General features: G+C 34.4%; 2 protein-coding genes across 2 annotated transcripts; one reads left to right on the top strand and one right to left on the bottom strand.

Moving 5' to 3' along the window:
• Positions 1-1,602: 1,602 nt before the first annotated feature.
• On the bottom strand, positions 1,603-7,622 carry LOC130468021 (uncharacterized). Its single transcript, XM_056837358.1, has 7 exons — positions 7,093-7,622; positions 4,193-5,814; positions 3,989-4,094; positions 3,791-3,859; positions 3,493-3,567; positions 2,950-3,172; positions 1,603-1,832 (listed from the first exon to the last, which is right to left on the bottom strand). Exons 2-6 carry the CDS (start codon positions 4,255-4,257, stop codon positions 3,155-3,157), a joined length of 333 nt encoding a protein of 110 aa, XP_056693336.1. The 5' UTR covers positions 4,258-5,814; positions 7,093-7,622; the 3' UTR covers positions 1,603-1,832; positions 2,950-3,154.
• Positions 7,623-7,783: 161 nt separating this feature from the next.
• On the top strand, positions 7,784-10,864 carry LOC130467094 (uncharacterized). The gene is made up of 6 exons (XM_056835556.1): positions 7,784-8,274; positions 8,373-8,478; positions 8,608-8,676; positions 8,900-8,974; positions 9,295-9,517; positions 10,635-10,864. The coding sequence occupies exons 1-5, from the start codon at positions 8,210-8,212 to the stop codon at positions 9,310-9,312; spliced, it is 333 nt and encodes a 110-aa protein (XP_056691534.1). The 5' UTR covers positions 7,784-8,209; the 3' UTR covers positions 9,313-9,517; positions 10,635-10,864.
• The last annotated feature ends 6,059 nt before the right edge of the window (positions 10,865-16,923 follow it).

The following is a 16,923-nucleotide window of genomic DNA, read 5'->3' as shown; positions in this document are numbered from 1 at the left end:
CATATAGAAATCTGAATGTTTGACATTCTTAGAACTATGTATAAATTTTCCCCTCAACTCATTTTTATGTTTGACATGCACATAGTGGTTCTAATTTGAACATCCATGATCTGGATAGGTCGGTTTTGACTTGGACATATTGGTTCTGACTTGGACGTACATGATCTGGATAGATCGTTCTGGTTCGGATATATTGATTTGATATGGACATGATGTAGATAAATCTGATCTAATCTGGGCATGATAAAAACATATTGATTATGATCTGTTATGATCTGATTTGATCTAAAATAAGAAATAATGTATTAAAATAAGGTGAAATAAAGACAACCTAGTTAAATCCCTTAATGAATAAGCCATATACGTGTACATGAAAAAACATGAACGTCTGGAATTTGTTAGAATTGCGTGAAAAGTTATCCTTATCATATTAAACCATCTTAGACTTGACAACTTAACCAATTAATATTTTGAATTAGTTTAGTAGTTGTGTATTATTTGTTTTAGTATGGAACAACTTGTTTCACTAGTATGTTTTAGTATTATCTTTATTTTAGAAGAAGAAAATTGTATGTGAAAGGTTTTTTTCTATTTTTTTAAAAAACATACACAAACAAAATATAAGGGCATGAGAGGAACAAATAAATCCTTCAATACTACTTGTATAATGTCGTGTTTGACTAAAATATACACATGTTTCTAATTTTGGGATTCTGGAATATATATGGATGACATAGAATGTTATGTGGTCGAATTGAAGGAGGAGATCGAGCACTACATGACCTGGTAGTTTCTTACAAACGTTTTTTAATAGATTGTTCACTTGAGATTTGTAACACGTACACGATTCATTATCGTTCTACAATAAGTTTCAAAGCTTACAAAATTAGTTTCATAATAAGTTCGAATAATATCTATTAGTTTTTAATCATACAAGTACGATAAGGTTTAATAGAGTTCAATCACGCATGGTCCAACAAATTCCAATCCAAAATTTTAAGTGAATATATAAAGAAATTTATAAGTGAATTTGAAATGACTAAAAAAACTCGAACTATATACAACACTCTGAGGCATCGCCCGTTCCACTAACCAGTTAATTATTTATATCATTTTCTATTGTACTGTTCCATAGTACTTCGTATATTTTTAGCGTTTTCCTTTGTTTCACAACAATAACATTGTATGTGAAATCGAAAATGATAAAGGTCGCAACATGCGACCTTTAAGTGAAAATTATTAGATGCACCCGGGTGTATCGTGCACCCCAAGGGTATTTCTATGTATTTACATGTTAGGAGAAATGTAGGACTGTAGGAGGGTGCCCCGTGCTCCGGGGTGCACCTAATATATTCTAACCTTTAAGTCGTGTCACCTGACATTACATGCTTATGTGTCATGATTTAAATAGGAAACTAAAATATTTAATTTATATAAACTGTTATACAAAAGTAGGAAAATCTTAATATTCTAATTTGCTTCCTTCTTTATGTCGACTACCTTATTTACATACTAGTCTTATATGCACGCGATGCGTGCGGGATTATATAAAAACTTAAAATCGTATTACTACCACTAAATATAAATATTAGATAAAAAAAATGTTCACAAAGTTCATATTTAAAAAAAAATAAGGTTATATTTTACAATCATACCTCTAAATAGTGAAAAACAATAATCATGCCTTTACATGACAAATAATCTAAATCTAAGTACCAAAATAAAGAATTTGTGCTGTTGATAATAGAGATTTGCATATAAGTCAATTTAAGCCGTAATAAGAAACTTGATATAAGGAAAAGAGCAGCAAACAGATTACGAATTGGCTCCACCTGCAATATAAGTAAATAATATTAATCGAAAACACTTCATATGCAATTATATCTCAGTAGCAAATGCCAAGTACTAAAGATGAATAGAAAATTCTGTTGACCGGACGATTTTCTGCAGAATAGTGACATTATCTGTGTAACTGTGTTTAACATTCACAACAGCTACTCCTGAACATATTTTTTCTTGGAAATACAGCCTAATATCGGCATGCCTTATAAACTACACCTGAATATACCTTTTATGATACTGATAAGCACAAAATTACTTCAAATCTCTTTCTTAAAACACATCCTACATGCACATTATCTTATAGCACAATTTGTTGAACCCCTTATATATGCACCAGAATTTGTAAGAATCAACAAAATAAGATGAATACAAAATCTCTGTACTAAAATCAATATCGAAATCGAAATTCAACTGATTTAAAATTGTAGATAGAAATTCAACTGACAGGCAATTTAAGCCGTAATAAGAAACTTGATACACTTAAGGGACTGCTGCATTACTTTTCCGTAGCAGCTGGTTAACAAAAATTATCGGAGAAATATTAAAAGTAATTGAAACATGCACCTTCTACCAAATATGTCTGCATCACAAATTTACACTGCAAACCTAAAAAAATAAATACTCTCTATGGAACAGCTTCTTGTTGAGGATAAGCACAAATCAAAGACGGGGATGGAGGAATACAACGTCTCTGCCTCCTACTTCTGCTAGCAGAAGTTGTAGAACAATCAGACAATCAATTCAACTGATTTTGATCTATTTACGCATTTATCTATTAGAAAATCGATTTGCCTTGAATGGATCAAACACAACAGGGATGCAGCCATCAATGAGAGAATCAAACATGGACTTTCATGTTGGACTGCCCCCTAGAGGCTGAAGGCGAAACTCTGATGCCATGAAAAGTTTCTCAACAGGTATAATTCAATCAATATAATTTAGTTAGGCATAATCAATATAATCAATATAAATTTTAATCCACAACTGCAGACCCACAATTTCTCACATCTATAACAGCAACCGACATCGAATATTAATTTCCAAACACTGAAATTTCACAATTCAATTAAAAAATTACCCAGAAAGTACATGGACATAGTCACTTACCCCGTCAGTTGCCAACACGATGAACTGGTCTTTGGTGGTAATATTCTTCTGTGTCACTTCAGGCACTGATATAAGGCCAAACTCCTTGATGCAGTAATCCCCAAAATCTCTAGACATTATTAGGCCTGGCACCTCCTAATCAGGTATTCACACCCTATGCACTCCTGGCTCATCGTCTAAGCAGAATACTCGCCATTACATTGCATTATTCACTCAGCTTCCTCTGTTTGAAACAAACAATAAATAAGTATTGAAACACCGTCACCATCTAAAAACTACCAAGCGCCTTTCTTATTGAAACTACCTATTGTTACTTGATAGATTTATCTCAATCCTTTGGTAACTTTTTCATATAGCTCCCGGTTCTTTAGTTTCTCATTTCAGACAGGTGTTCTCAGATGAATGCAAAGAAAGAAAAAATAGGAGAATTTGCTACAATTAGTATGAATGAGCATAAACCAAATCAGAACATAAACATAATTACATGCACTGATGCACTGCATATAAAACACATGCAAGAAAAAAGATGGATAAAGTACTTACACAGCGAAAGAAGACAACAACAGCCAAGGCACAAACACCTCCGAGAAGAATATGAAGACCATTTTTTGCTGTTCTCTGCAAGAACAAAGATCTACTGTAACATATGATAATAGCCTTTGATTTGTGCACTTGTCATATCATATTAAATAATAAATACCAAACCAAACGACATCCAAGACGTGCACCAAAACCAAATTCAAATTGCTGACTTGCCGTTACATTTATATGTAAAGCACCCTAAATAAAATCCATTATACAAACTGTTAATTCAAATCAAAAGGTCCAATAGTTTCAATACCTCCTTTGTGTCTTTCAACCGCAGAAGATCTAATCTCCCTAATGGCCTTGTCCTTGTTAATGTGGTTAACTGCAATCATAAGCACACCAACAGAATTTGAACAACAAATTGTCATTATAATGTTGATCAAACAGTCTCAAATTTCAACATTCAATCAATTTTTTTTACTGGAATCGCCAATTCAAAAACCTAAATTACCTGGATTATTTGAAATTGAGGGTTTGATGATAAAATGTGATTCATCAACTTCAGTTGGTGCAACAGAATTCCAGCGATTAAAAATTCTGCAAGAAGTTGAAAGATTCTGCAAGAATTTGAATTGAATTGAAGTAAAACCCTAAAACCATATTACGAATCAATCACTGAAATGGAAAGAGTGGAAAGGGAAGCTTGAAATTAAACCTGAAAGGATGAAATGGAAGGTGAGCCGCCATCGCCGCCGCCTCCAAGGAGCCATCACCCACCATCGATTTCTATCTCCTCCATTATCTACCTTCAATCCGTTCTTATTTATAATCGAATCCCCTTTCCTAAACCCCTAATTCGATTATTTTTTACGGAAGTTTCAATTTGAATCTCTCTCCTTCAATGAAAAAATTTCCTTAGAAACCCTAAAACCCATTTCCGTCGCGGCTGTTGAGGGAGACGCCGCCGTCGAGGCGATCGAAGATAGAGTTGATTGAATACCATCTTTGCGGGAGAAGTCTAACCCTAGAAATGCAGTGTTGTTTGGTGATGGAAAGGTGAGGAGAGAGAAAAGTGAGAAGAGGAGCAGCAAACGCATACACTGATACACCGAATTAGGATTGAGAGATATCTGGGGTATTTTCGTCATTTAGTTTGGGGACACGAAAAGTTAATTTACTAAAAAGTCCTCAGGAGCTGGCTTATATAATAGAGATTTTCATAGTAAAAATATTTCATTGACAATAAAAATATTCCGATTACACATAACTTACGTGACGCCTATATGTACTAACTATATTAGATCCCGTGCTCGCACGGATAATATAATAGAAAAAATATTTTTTATCATTCTTTTTGTAAAATATTTGAGTAACAAAAAATAGTTCAAAAATAAAGCAGTACGGAATATAAACGATCTTGCAGATATTCAAAAGATTAATAATGTTATGAAACATTTTATGATTTTACAAATATTATTTTTGAGAAATTAAATTAATTACAATTGAAAAATTATATTGAAGATCAAACAAGCAGCGAAAGATAAAATTTTAGTCAAACTACTAAATCTTTACCATAAAAGTTAATTGAAATACATAAAAGAATAAAACAGAAAAAACTTTTGGCGGAATTTTTTTTCCACCAAAGGTGACACGTGTCACTCCTTGTGTCTATTTTAGTATAATGTAATAGATAGATTGAACTTTGACACGTAAAATTGCGACAACTAAATATTGTCGCAACTTTACATATATCATCATCCCATATGACTATATGCCTATATACACGTTGCACACATAATTATACGAGTTACATTTGTCAGTTAATCTGCCTAAATTTTTGAGAAAATTAAATTTAAGTTTAATATTGAAATTATTTTATAATTATTTATTTTACGTAGAATTAGGAGTAGATTATCTAACTAACGGTTAAATGATGAAGTATTTGAAATATGATTTTTGTGAGCTAATGAAATTGCAATTTTACCCCTTATTACTCCCAAAGTCAAAAGTAATCCCCTTTGTCTATCTCATGCCTTGCGTGTCATTTTACAGGAGTTATCATTTCCATGTGTCAAACGCTTAGATCCATCTTCTTCTCAATTAATATTATGATATAAAATATGTAAAATGTATGGGACCAAATATTTTCTTCCCTTTCTTTTGCAAGCAACTAAGCAAGATAATTAAGAATCAACCCAAATAAGTGTAGTATATATCGGAGCTTTACTTTAATTTAACCCAAAATCAACAAAGAAGCGCAACTGCAACAAATGCAACATATGCCGGCGACTGTGAATGAAGGAAGACGATAATGACGATATTTTGCGGAGCCCGGACCTAATAATCAAAGCAAGGGAAGCAGTATTGAATTAGTGGTTGTGTACTTGTGTGATCAAGAAATAATTCTTCTAGCTTGAGTTTGAGGCTGGAGAATCGAGATGAGAAGGAACAAGAGATCGAAATGCCCATAGACGAGAGTTAAAATTAAGCTACCTGTTTTTTTCTGCAACCAAATGCAAATGCAAATGCTATTTTAATTTTAATTATTACTACAATTATATAAATTACAAACGAAAATTTCACAATTATAACATGGCATGCTTATGTGTCATGATTTAAATTGGAAACTAAAATATTTAACTTTTTTAACCTATTATACATATTTCAAAAAAAGTAGGGAAATCTTAATATTCTAATTTGTTTCCTTTTTTTATCTCGAATACCTTATTTACATATTTTCATAGTAAAAACATTGTATTGATAGTAAAAATAATCTGATGACGCATACCCTACGTGGCGTCTATGTGTACCAATTAAATTCCGACACTTAAGATTGCGATAACTAAATGTTGTCGCAACTTGCGACCTTTATCATCACCCAATTACAAAAATTAGGCCTCTGCTAAAAATAATCCATGAAAATTTTGGAAGACTCAACTAATGAGGGCGGGAGTTTTCCCGCTTGGCAAGGTAAATGGCGCTAGTGCTAAAAACTTTCCCCCCTATTTTCTACTAGTTTCCCTCCAAAATGAAATTGTGCTTATCTTAGTTGGCACCATACAACTATCAGGGTATGATGACTCAACATACCCGTATGAACTCCCAAACTAATAAATGCTTTCATATTCCTATGTCTACTTGGTGTACACCTAATCCTCATATGTCCACATATATTGTCCACGTAAGCTGGATAAACTACCCGGTGGGTAGATCTATCAATCTCTGTAGGGGAGGGTGCATGAGACCACAAAATAACATGTGAAGGGGGTAATTAATATAATATTAATAAAAGTTTACCATTTATAGAAACGAAGTAAGTAATCCGGGACGGCTTTATAAGGAAAGCGGTGCAAGTATTCCGGGACGGAAGGAGTAAACCCTAATTTTCAGTTTTTTTATTTTAATTAGGATACACATAAATCTGGGTAATCTAACCAAATTAACATATACGGAATGCTACATTTCTTTTTTAATCCAAAATGAAATAGTTGATAGTACCATGTTTCATGTATACGGAATGCTACATTTTCTATTTTAATGCAAGAAAAAATAAAAAAAAATTTACTTTAATTTATTCAATACAAAAAAAAGGAAAGATAATGTGAGTGGACATACCTTCAACCTTGATAATTGTAGGCTTGAAAGTTGTAACCTTCTTTAATGAAAATTGATGGGTTTTTGTGTGATTTTTGTTTTTCCTTTGAAAGTACTCCGTATACGATATAAGCAGTAAGCACTATGTGTTAAATACGTTGGTTCACTTTCTCTCTCCTGTTTGTGGGTTTTGTTTTTGTTTTTTTACTTTTATTTTTTATTTTTTTTGGAATGTTTTATTTGAGAAAATCTAACGGCGTTAGAGGGAAGAGGCAAACTATACCTTTTTAAGATGAGGGGCCAAACAATAACTTAAGGCAAAGTCAAGGGGCCATAAGTATACTTAACACAATTATTGTTGTCACTAAACAATCTTACTTTGACTTTTTTCTAATCAGAATGCTTCCCTTAGGAAAATAACATATGTAGTAAATTTGTATCACACTTTCCTTAAATCTTGGCATTAAGTATTATTTTTTTATTTATTTAATGCAATTTGAATTGTGAGTAAGGGTAATATAGACTATTCTATAGAGGGACACCGAAAAGTCATTACTATAATGACCTCAAGAGTTCCCTTATAAAATAGAGATACCCATCTTCTTAATCGTCATTGAAGGAAGTTATTCCGTCATTATTCTCATTGATTATTTTTATTTTTTTTGAAAGAATTATCACTAATTAATAACGTACAAATACATAATCTCTATTATATAAGCCAGCTCCTGAGGACTTTTTAGTAAATTAACTTTTCGTGTCCCCAAACTAAATGACGAAAATACCCCCAGATATCTCTCAATCCTAATTCGGTGTATCAGTGTATGCGTTTGCTGCTCCTCTTCTCACTTTTCTCTCTCCTCACCTTTCCATCACCAAACAACACTGCATTTCTAGGGTTAGACTTCTCCCGCAAAGATGGTATTCAATCAACTCTATCTTCGATCGCCTCGACGGCGGCGTCTCCCTCAACAGCCGCGACGGAAATGGGTTTTAGGGTTTCTAAGGAAATTTTTTCATTGAAGGAGAGAGATTCAAATTGAAACTTCCGTAAAAAATAATCGAATTAGGGGTTTAGGAAAGGGGATTCGATTATAAATAAGAACGGATTGAAGGTAGATAATGGAGGAGATAGAAATCGATGGTGGGTGATGGCTCCTTGGAGGCGGCGGCGATGGCGGCTCACCTTCCATTTCATCCTTTCAGGTTTAATTTCAAGCTTCCCTTTCCACTCTTTCCATTTCAGTGATTGATTCGTAATATGGTTTTAGGGTTTTACTTCAATTCAATTCAAATTCTTGCAGAATCTTTCAACTTCTTGCAGAATTTTTAATCGCTGGAATTCTGTTGCACCAACTGAAGTTGATGAATCACATTTTATCATCAAACCCTCAATTTCAAATAATCCAGGTAATTTAGGTTTTTGAATTGGCGATTCCAGTAAAAAAAATTGATTGAATGTTGAAATTTGAGACTGTTTGATCAACATTATAATGACAATTTGTTGTTCAAATTCTGTTGGTGTGCTTATGATTGCAGTTAACCACATTAACAAGGACAAGGCCATTAGGGAGATTAGATCTTCTGCGGTTGAAAGACACAAAGGAGGTATTGAAACTATTGGACCTTTTGATTTGAATTAACAGTTTGTATAATGGATTTTATTTAGGGTGCTTTACATATAAATGTAACGGCAAGTCAGCAATTTGAATTTGGTTTTGGTGCACGTCTTGGATGTCGTTTGGTTTGGTATTTATTATTTAATATGATATGACAAGTGCACAAATCAAAGGCTATTATCATATGTTACAGTAGATCTTTGTTCTTGCAGAGAACAGCAAAAAATGGTCTTCATATTCTTCTCGGAGGTGTTTGTGCCTTGGCTGTTGTTGTCTTCTTTCGCTGTGTAAGTACTTTATCCATCTTTTTTCTTGCATGTGTTTTATATGCAGTGCATCAGTGCATGTAATTATGTTTATGTTCTGATTTGGTTTATGCTCATTCATACTAATTGTAGCAAATTCTCCTATTTTTTCTTTCTTTGCATTCATCTGAGAACACCTGTCTGAAATGAGAAACTAAAGAACCGGGAGCTATATGAAAAAGTTACCAAAGGATTGAGATAAATCTATCAAGTAACAATAGGTAGTTTCAATAAGAAAGGCGCTTGGTAGTTTTTAGATGGTGACGGTGTTTCAATACTTATTTATTGTTTGTTTCAAACAGAGGAAGCTGAGTGAATAATGCAATGTAATGGCGAGTATTCTGCTTAGACGATGAGCCAGGAGTGCATAGGGTGTGAATACCTGATTAGGAGGTGCCAGGCCTAATAATGTCTAGAGATTTTGGGGATTACTGCATCAAGGAGTTTGGCCTTATATCAGTGCCTGAAGTGACACAGAAGAATATTACCACCAAAGACCAGTTCATCGTGTTGGCAACTGACGGGGTAAGTGACTATGTCCATGTACTTTCTGGGTAATTTTTTAATTGAATTGTGAAATTTCAGTGTTTGGAAATTAATATTCGATGTCGGTTGCTGTTATAGATGTGAGAAATTGTGGGTCTGCAGTTGTGGATTAAAATTTATATTGATTATATTGATTATGCCTAACTAAATTATATTGATTGAATTATACCTGTTGAGAAACTTTTCATGGCATCAGAGTTTCGCCTTCAGCCTCTAGGGGGCAGTCCAACATGAAAGTCCATGTTTGATTCTCTCATTGATGGCTGCATCCCTGTTGTGTTTGATCCATTCAAGGCAAATCGATTTTCTAATAGATAAATGCGTAAATAGATCAAAATCAGTTGAATTGATTGTCTGATTGTTCTACAACTTCTGCTAGCAGAAGTAGGAGGCAGAGACGTTGTATTCCTCCATCCCCGTCTTTGATTTGTGCTTATCCTCAACAAGAAGCTGTTCCATAGAGAGTATTTATTTTTTTAGGTTTGCAGTGTAAATTTGTGATGCAGACATATTTGGTAGAAGGTGCATGTTTCAATTACTTTTAATATTTCTCCGATAATTTTTGTTAACCAGCTGCTACGGAAAAGTAATGCAGCAGTCCCTTAAGTGTATCAAGTTTCTTATTACGGCTTAAATTGCCTGTCAGTTGAATTTCTATCTACAATTTTAAATCAGTTGAATTTCGATTTCGATATTGATTTTAGTACAGAGATTTTGTATTCATCTTATTTTGTTGATTCTTACAAATTCTGGTGCATATATAAGGGGTTCAACAAATTGTGCTATAAGATAATGTGCATGTAGGATGTGTTTTAAGAAAGAGATTTGAAGTAATTTTGTGCTTATCAGTATCATAAAAGGTATATTCAGGTGTAGTTTATAAGGCATGCCGATATTAGGCTGTATTTCCAAGAAAAAATATGTTCAGGAGTAGCTGTTGTGAATGTTAAACACAGTTACACAGATAATGTCACTATTCTGCAGAAAATCGTCCGGTCAACAGAATTTTCTATTCATCTTTAGTACTTGGCATTTGCTACTGAGATATAATTGCATATGAAGTGTTTTCGATTAATATTATTTACTTATATTGCAGGTGGAGCCAATTCGTAATCTGTTTGCTGCTCTTTTCCTTATATCAAGTTTCTTATTACGGCTTAAATTGACTTATATGCAAATCTCTATTATCAACAGCACAAATTCTTTATTTTGGTACTTAGATTTAGATTATTTGTCATGTAAAGGCATGATTATTGTTTTTCACTATTTAGAGGTATGATTGTAAAATATAACCTTATTTTTTTTTAAATATGAACTTTGTGAACATTTTTTTTATCTAATATTTATATTTAGTGGTAGTAATACGATTTTAAGTTTTTATATAATCCCGCACGCATCGCGTGCATATAAGACTAGTATAGGAAAGAGTGTAAGGAAACCGTTAAAAGAGTACAAATAGTTGGCATATGCTAACTGATTGATGTCTTATTAATAAATTCTTCTTCCGTTTTTTTGTTATGATTGCACCATTTCGAGCTTGTCAATTTACAATCTAGCTTTCATCTATACTAATATATTAAAAAGTGTGCAAGAGATAGGACACAAATCGCCTCTGAAATGCGAGGAGAGAGAAAAGAGTGCAAGAGATAGGGGGTCAGCGAGCAGCATCAACGACTTCAAGGGTGTTTTGGTAATTTTGGCTGGGGACACGAAAAGTTAAGTTACGAAAAAGCCCTAAGCTCTTGGCTTATATAATAGAGATAAGAAAAAAATTAAAACAAAATTCAAACATCGCGGACTTCAAAGTTAGTATATAACATTGTACTTTAGAGGCCTTAAAACATTCCCATAATTTCTCAAAAAAATAATAACCCACAATCTACGTACTAAATTTAGATACTCTATCATAAGGCGCCTACTATAAAATTAGAAGTCTTGATCATCAAATTTTCATCTAGTCATTAAATAAATTAAAAATAAAAAAATAAAAATAAAAAATATAGGTAACACAAAATACTAGTGGTTACATGCATATTACTTCTACAAATGGCGTTGATGAACAAGAATGTTGCAACATTTCTATTGATTACCATGGTTGTTATGACGACGACGACGACGACAACATTAATGGCAGAACTTCTTCAAGAAGCAAGACCAGGATGCGTGGAACCATGTAACACAAAATGTAGGGATTTGAATAAATACAAACCAGAAGATTGCAATATAGCATGTACTAGTATATGCAAATTACCAACTATTAACAGTAATGGCATAAAATCTAATTCGTTATACTCGCAGTCCAATTCAATTTTAGGCGGTGATATAGATGATCTTCTCAGTTCTTACATAGGCGCCTATAAGGGATACTAAATTTATTTTTGTGATGACCTAGCCTATATGCATGTATAATTGTAATGAAGAAATTTATGACTATTTAACTAATTATAGGATCGGAGTATTTTTTGTGTTTTGAAATTTGATATATTTATACATTTTCCTTTAAATAAAAGGGTGTCTTGTTCTTGTTCTTGTTCTTGTTCTTGTGGATGAAGATGATTGAGCCATTTTATTGTCATATACAGATTTAGATTCGACCGAGGTTATATCTTCAATCTTTACGGAAAGATTTACTACTTATAATTTAGGATGTATCAAATTGTAAAAAAATTTGCTGCTTTTAATTATCAACATTTTTGCTAAAACTAGTATGAAGGTTATAAATACTCAGATGTTATTCGACTCCGTTCGAGCTTGACTTGAACGAGGCTCTAACTTGACTCGAGATGAGCTTCAAAATGAACTTAAGGCGTTAATATTTTCACCCTATAAAAATTAGTTATCATCAGTGTATCAAAACTTAAATACGTTGCGTTTTGACTGTTATTGTTAATAGGTAATTTGCATAAACTACACCTAGTTACTAATATGATCATTGTTTCTTGTAAGCGTTATAGTGGCACGATTCTTGTTGAGGCATATCGCAACTTAATTATGATTTATGAACTAGCTTTCTTAGTGCTATGTGCAAGTTTTTTTAATTAAAAAAGTTGGTTAAACAAAAATGCTAAAACAACGATAGAGAGAGCATGCATGTGTATATAAATTGATGCAAATTGTGCAACTGAAAATGGAATGTATGTACGATAATTGTTTGTTCTTTGTCGTAATTAATTACACGATTTGCGATTGTTTTTTTTACGATATAACTTTATTTATAGAACATGCCCTCTTTATGAAATTAATTAACGGATACTTGTTTGTAACTAGTAAGAAGGATTAATAGTTACATGAATCTCAAATTGGTGGAAAATAATTTGAAGTATCATCCATTTTGTAACGTGAAAGAAGAATTAAGTCACATGTTCAAACTTGTACGGAGTGTTGGTCGAAAATAATTCCAAGCGGCTACATATGTGCAGTATATAATCTGACTCTATAAATGTATCTCGATAAATTTCCTAATACTAGACTCCTTCCACCGTTCCCCTTGCGGTATTAACCGTCTACCATCCTCCCTTGATTTCATTCCCTGTTAATTTTCTTACCCACAAAAATTCTCCCTAATTATTTCATACTCTAATTTCTACTTGTTTTATAAACAAATTTAGTTGCCTCAAAATATGCTCTTAATTAATTTCTCTATGTAACAATAACTATAAACTACCAAAATTTAACATCCTTCGGCCTAAATTTCTATTCTATAAAAAGAATCAGGAGGAGTTAAAACCCCCTTTTAAAATTCCTATTATACCCTTAATAATGCGTTAAATTTGTGAGGTATCGGTGTCCCCTTCTGAAACTCCTATTATACCCTTACTAACGTGCTAATTTTTTTAAAATTAATTTTTTCATATTTAACCATGGCAATATTCATATAAATGTTATGCTTGCATCGCATGCATAAACATTAGTCCTACAACGAATGGAAGAAATAGAACAATATAAAACATGATGTACGTAATCCATAAATAAAAACAAGGATTTATTTATTTATTTATTTTTGCTACCTCTTTTAAAAAAAAAATTTAACAAATTTTAGTTTTTACTACTTATACTTTATGTTTTGTCTTTTTACTACCCCAATGTTTACAACTTGTTACACTTTAATAACTTAATCAGGTTTCAGGGAATTTTCTTCCATATCTTTAAATTATTACCAGAAATTATTTTTTCAACGAAATACAAAATTAGGTTGGGGAATATGGTGTACGGAGTATGTATTATCGATCTACTTGGTGTTTATTTAAAGAGAATCAAGCTACTAATTTTATTTTTATTTTTGATTTTACTTACATAGTTATATATTTTTAAAATTGAACCCAATTTGTAGTAATTAGGTTCATATTGTACTGAAATATGGAAAATAGAGAATATAGGGAGTAAAAAAGGTGAGTAAAAAGTAAATGAATTGGTGAGTGAATTTCACATGACCGGAATTTTTCCGGAAAACAAGTTAAGGTGCCAACATAAGTAGTAAACTCAAAAAGTGGTGAACAAAAGGTAACAACAATAAATAAATAAAATCCTTAAAAAACAAACATTAAATTTATACGCCAACAATGGCTGCGAACAAGGTTATTTCATATCTCTTTATCACCATTCATGTTTTGAAGACAATGTCGACGACAAATTTGTTGCATTTCTCTTGATCACAATGCTCGTTTAACAGGAGCCTATTTTTTGAAGATGAAGAAATATTTTTTCTGAATTTTATCTGTTGTGTGACGTTTTGTTGGATATATGGTTTGTGTTATGGGTCGTTTTGTATGACGTGAGATCGACGCATGAACGGGTCAACGTGAATCAGATCGTACCAGTTAGCTCCTACTTTTAGGGAGTCGTTGTGGCTGAGTCAAGGTCAAATCAGTTAGAGAAGGTCAAGGAAGCGGTTTAGAAGATCGTGGAATCAGTTGAGCAATTCAAGGAGCATTACTAGCACAACTATCTCAACAATACAAGACCTAGAGTTCTATATAAAGACCCTCATCACCTAAGACTGAGGGCGATGGGATTCTCTCTCCTTCTATTAGCTATTTATCTCCTTCTCACATTATTAACTACGGGCCTATCATGGTAGCCTTGCCCGGAGCTCCTGCCATCATCAAGAGGGAGCTTCCCTTTTAACCTCCACCTAGACTTTCCACTTAGACTATTACCCTTTATCATTTATCCTATGCCTCTGTATTATCCTAATGAAGAGACCTTCCTCCTAATATGGTTTGTGCCGCAAAAGTAACCTACCGCCACATTGTCATATATTTTCTTAGACCTTCTTTAATTACCCTCTGCCAATTTATGTATTCCATTCGTACTCTCCGATACCTTATACTCATGCTTAATTAGTAGTTACGTTTACATACATGAAAATACACTGATGTACTTGTATTCAACAAGGCTTTTTACGCCAGCAACATAGTGGATTGGTGGACTCATGGCCACCCGCGGTTTTTATCCCTTTCGGGTTTTCCGCGTCACCATCTCTTGTCTCGTCTCTCTTTATTTCCGTCATTTATTTCTTGTTATTTACACTCTCTATTTTATCTAGTCGTCTATGTCCCAACCAAAGGTCGTCCATACGAAATTTGGCATAAACAGTTTGGCGCCGTCTGTGGGGAGATGGCTAGATTTATCTTCAAACACATATCCACAAATATCCTCTCAAACACAATATCCGACCCACTTGGGTTCACCAATAAAGTTGTCGCCAGGCTATGGATTGTTGCCATACTTTGTCGCCACCATGAGATGGAGCTACGTCAGGGCACATGTCATCAGCATGACAGGTGTCGTCGACAGGTCAGGCGTCGTCGACGGTCAGGTGTCGTCGACTGTCAGGTGTCGTCGACGGATCAGGTGTTGTCGATCGGTCAGGAGTCACCGACGGGTCAGGTGTCGTCAAAGGTCAGGTGTCGTCGACGGTCAGGTCTCGTCGACGGGTCAGGTGTCGTCGAAGGTCAGGCGTCGTCGACGGGTCAGGTGTCGTCGACGGGTCAGGTGTCGTCGACGGGTCAGGTGTCGTCGCCAGGCTCGTTAGTCGATGGAATATGGAATGACGTCAGGGTACATGTCGTCGCCAGATTAGGTGTCGACATCAGCAGGTGTCATCTCTAGAAGTGACGCGTCGGAGTGGTCGAATTCGACCTAGATGATGCATATCGTGACAACAACGACACCAACGCTTGATGACATCGAAAATAGGTACTAATATTTGTAATATTCAATTCTAATCGTTTGGCCTCGTTTTCGAATACGTGACAGGTTTCGGTCTAGACGTCACGGACCATCATGTAGATGTCACCGCAAACAAGATACAATATGAGTTGTCTCGTACCTTGACAAGCTCCCGAGACGATTGACCACCTGACGTCGCGAAAAGTATGGTATAAAACTCAACCCCAAAGATTTTAATTTAAACTAATATTGTTTCTAGTCCTTGTTGTCACTAAAACAGATACGAACACGTGACATCACCCTCGAATGACATGACGTCAACATGTTTTCGTCCGACGTCACCTCCACATCAGTCGACGACGTCTCCATAGACGAAGGCGACAGATGGAGATTCAGCAACAAAGTTGTCGTCAATACTAGATTTTGTGGCTAACTTTTCTGGTGAACTCAGGGGAGCATATAGTATACTCTACCTCATTTGATTTTCATATAGTATACTTTACTTGATTTGTTTTTTATATAGTATACTGTGCTTGTTTTAATTTCCAAAAACACCTTAAAATATATGCTATGTGTTATTATCCCACTTTTTGTACTAACGTCGTCACCACTTGTCGTTTGATCACGTCGTGTCGCCAAGTATTGTCCACAGGTATTGACGTGTCGCTTGGCTGGGTCATGAGTACATCAGGCGACCGACGTTAGAAAGCAGGTGACAAGGTATTGCCTTGTCTACAGGCACTGATGTGTCGCTTGGCAAGGTCGTGAGTAAAGCAGGTGACCAGCGTTAGAAGGTCGTGAGCATATAACAAGATGTTAGCCAGTGTTACACGAGGTCACAACACGACATGAGGTCACGACGGCACAACATGACGCCACGACAGCAAGGCACGACAGCAGGACCCGACCATTCTGGTTACCCCCATGACGACAAGAAGCTTCTTGGCGTTAAACATGGTACGTGGAAGTAATTATCGAACATCTTTATTTTAACAATATATTTCTTCGTAAGTTCGCCAACAGATCGTCGATACATGAATATCAATGGGGGCTAAAGGTACGAACGTACTTTCGAAGTAAGTTATCTTTTATTTATAATATATACGTATTGTCGCTGCCATGTACATCGCAGATCATGAGGGTCATCAACACAATCGAATGGTATGAGTGACTCAATTCGTTTATGTTAATTAGTGACGTCAAAATTTTATAAA

The sequence above is a fragment of the Spinacia oleracea genome, chromosome 2 (genome assembly GCF_020520425.1).
Source record: "Spinacia oleracea cultivar Varoflay chromosome 2, BTI_SOV_V1, whole genome shotgun sequence".
Lineage (NCBI taxonomy): Eukaryota > Viridiplantae > Streptophyta > Magnoliopsida > Caryophyllales > Amaranthaceae > Spinacia > Spinacia oleracea.
This window is presented reverse-complemented; position numbering and strand designations above follow the sequence as displayed.

What these genes read in the sequence shown, in the direction of transcription:
- LOC130468021 (XM_056837358.1), bottom strand. Translation starts at nt 4,257, where the DNA reads ATGGTGGGTGATGGCTCCTTGGAGGCGGCGGCGATGGCGGCTCACCTT. An exon ending in CTTCCATTTCATCCTTTCAG is followed by an intron (nt 4,095 to 4,192) that starts GTTTAATTTCAA and finishes AAATTCTTGCAG; the next exon opens with AATCTTTCAACTTCTTGCAG. An exon ending in CTCAATTTCAAATAATCCAG is followed by an intron (nt 3,860 to 3,988) that starts GTAATTTAGGTT and finishes TTATGATTGCAG; the next exon opens with TTAACCACATTAACAAGGAC.
- LOC130467094 (XM_056835556.1), top strand. Translation starts at nt 8,210, where the DNA reads ATGGTGGGTGATGGCTCCTTGGAGGCGGCGGCGATGGCGGCTCACCTT. An exon ending in CTCAATTTCAAATAATCCAG is followed by an intron (nt 8,479 to 8,607) that starts GTAATTTAGGTT and finishes TTATGATTGCAG; the next exon opens with TTAACCACATTAACAAGGAC. An exon ending in GGTTGAAAGACACAAAGGAG is followed by an intron (nt 8,677 to 8,899) that starts GTATTGAAACTA and finishes TTGTTCTTGCAG; the next exon opens with AGAACAGCAAAAAATGGTCT.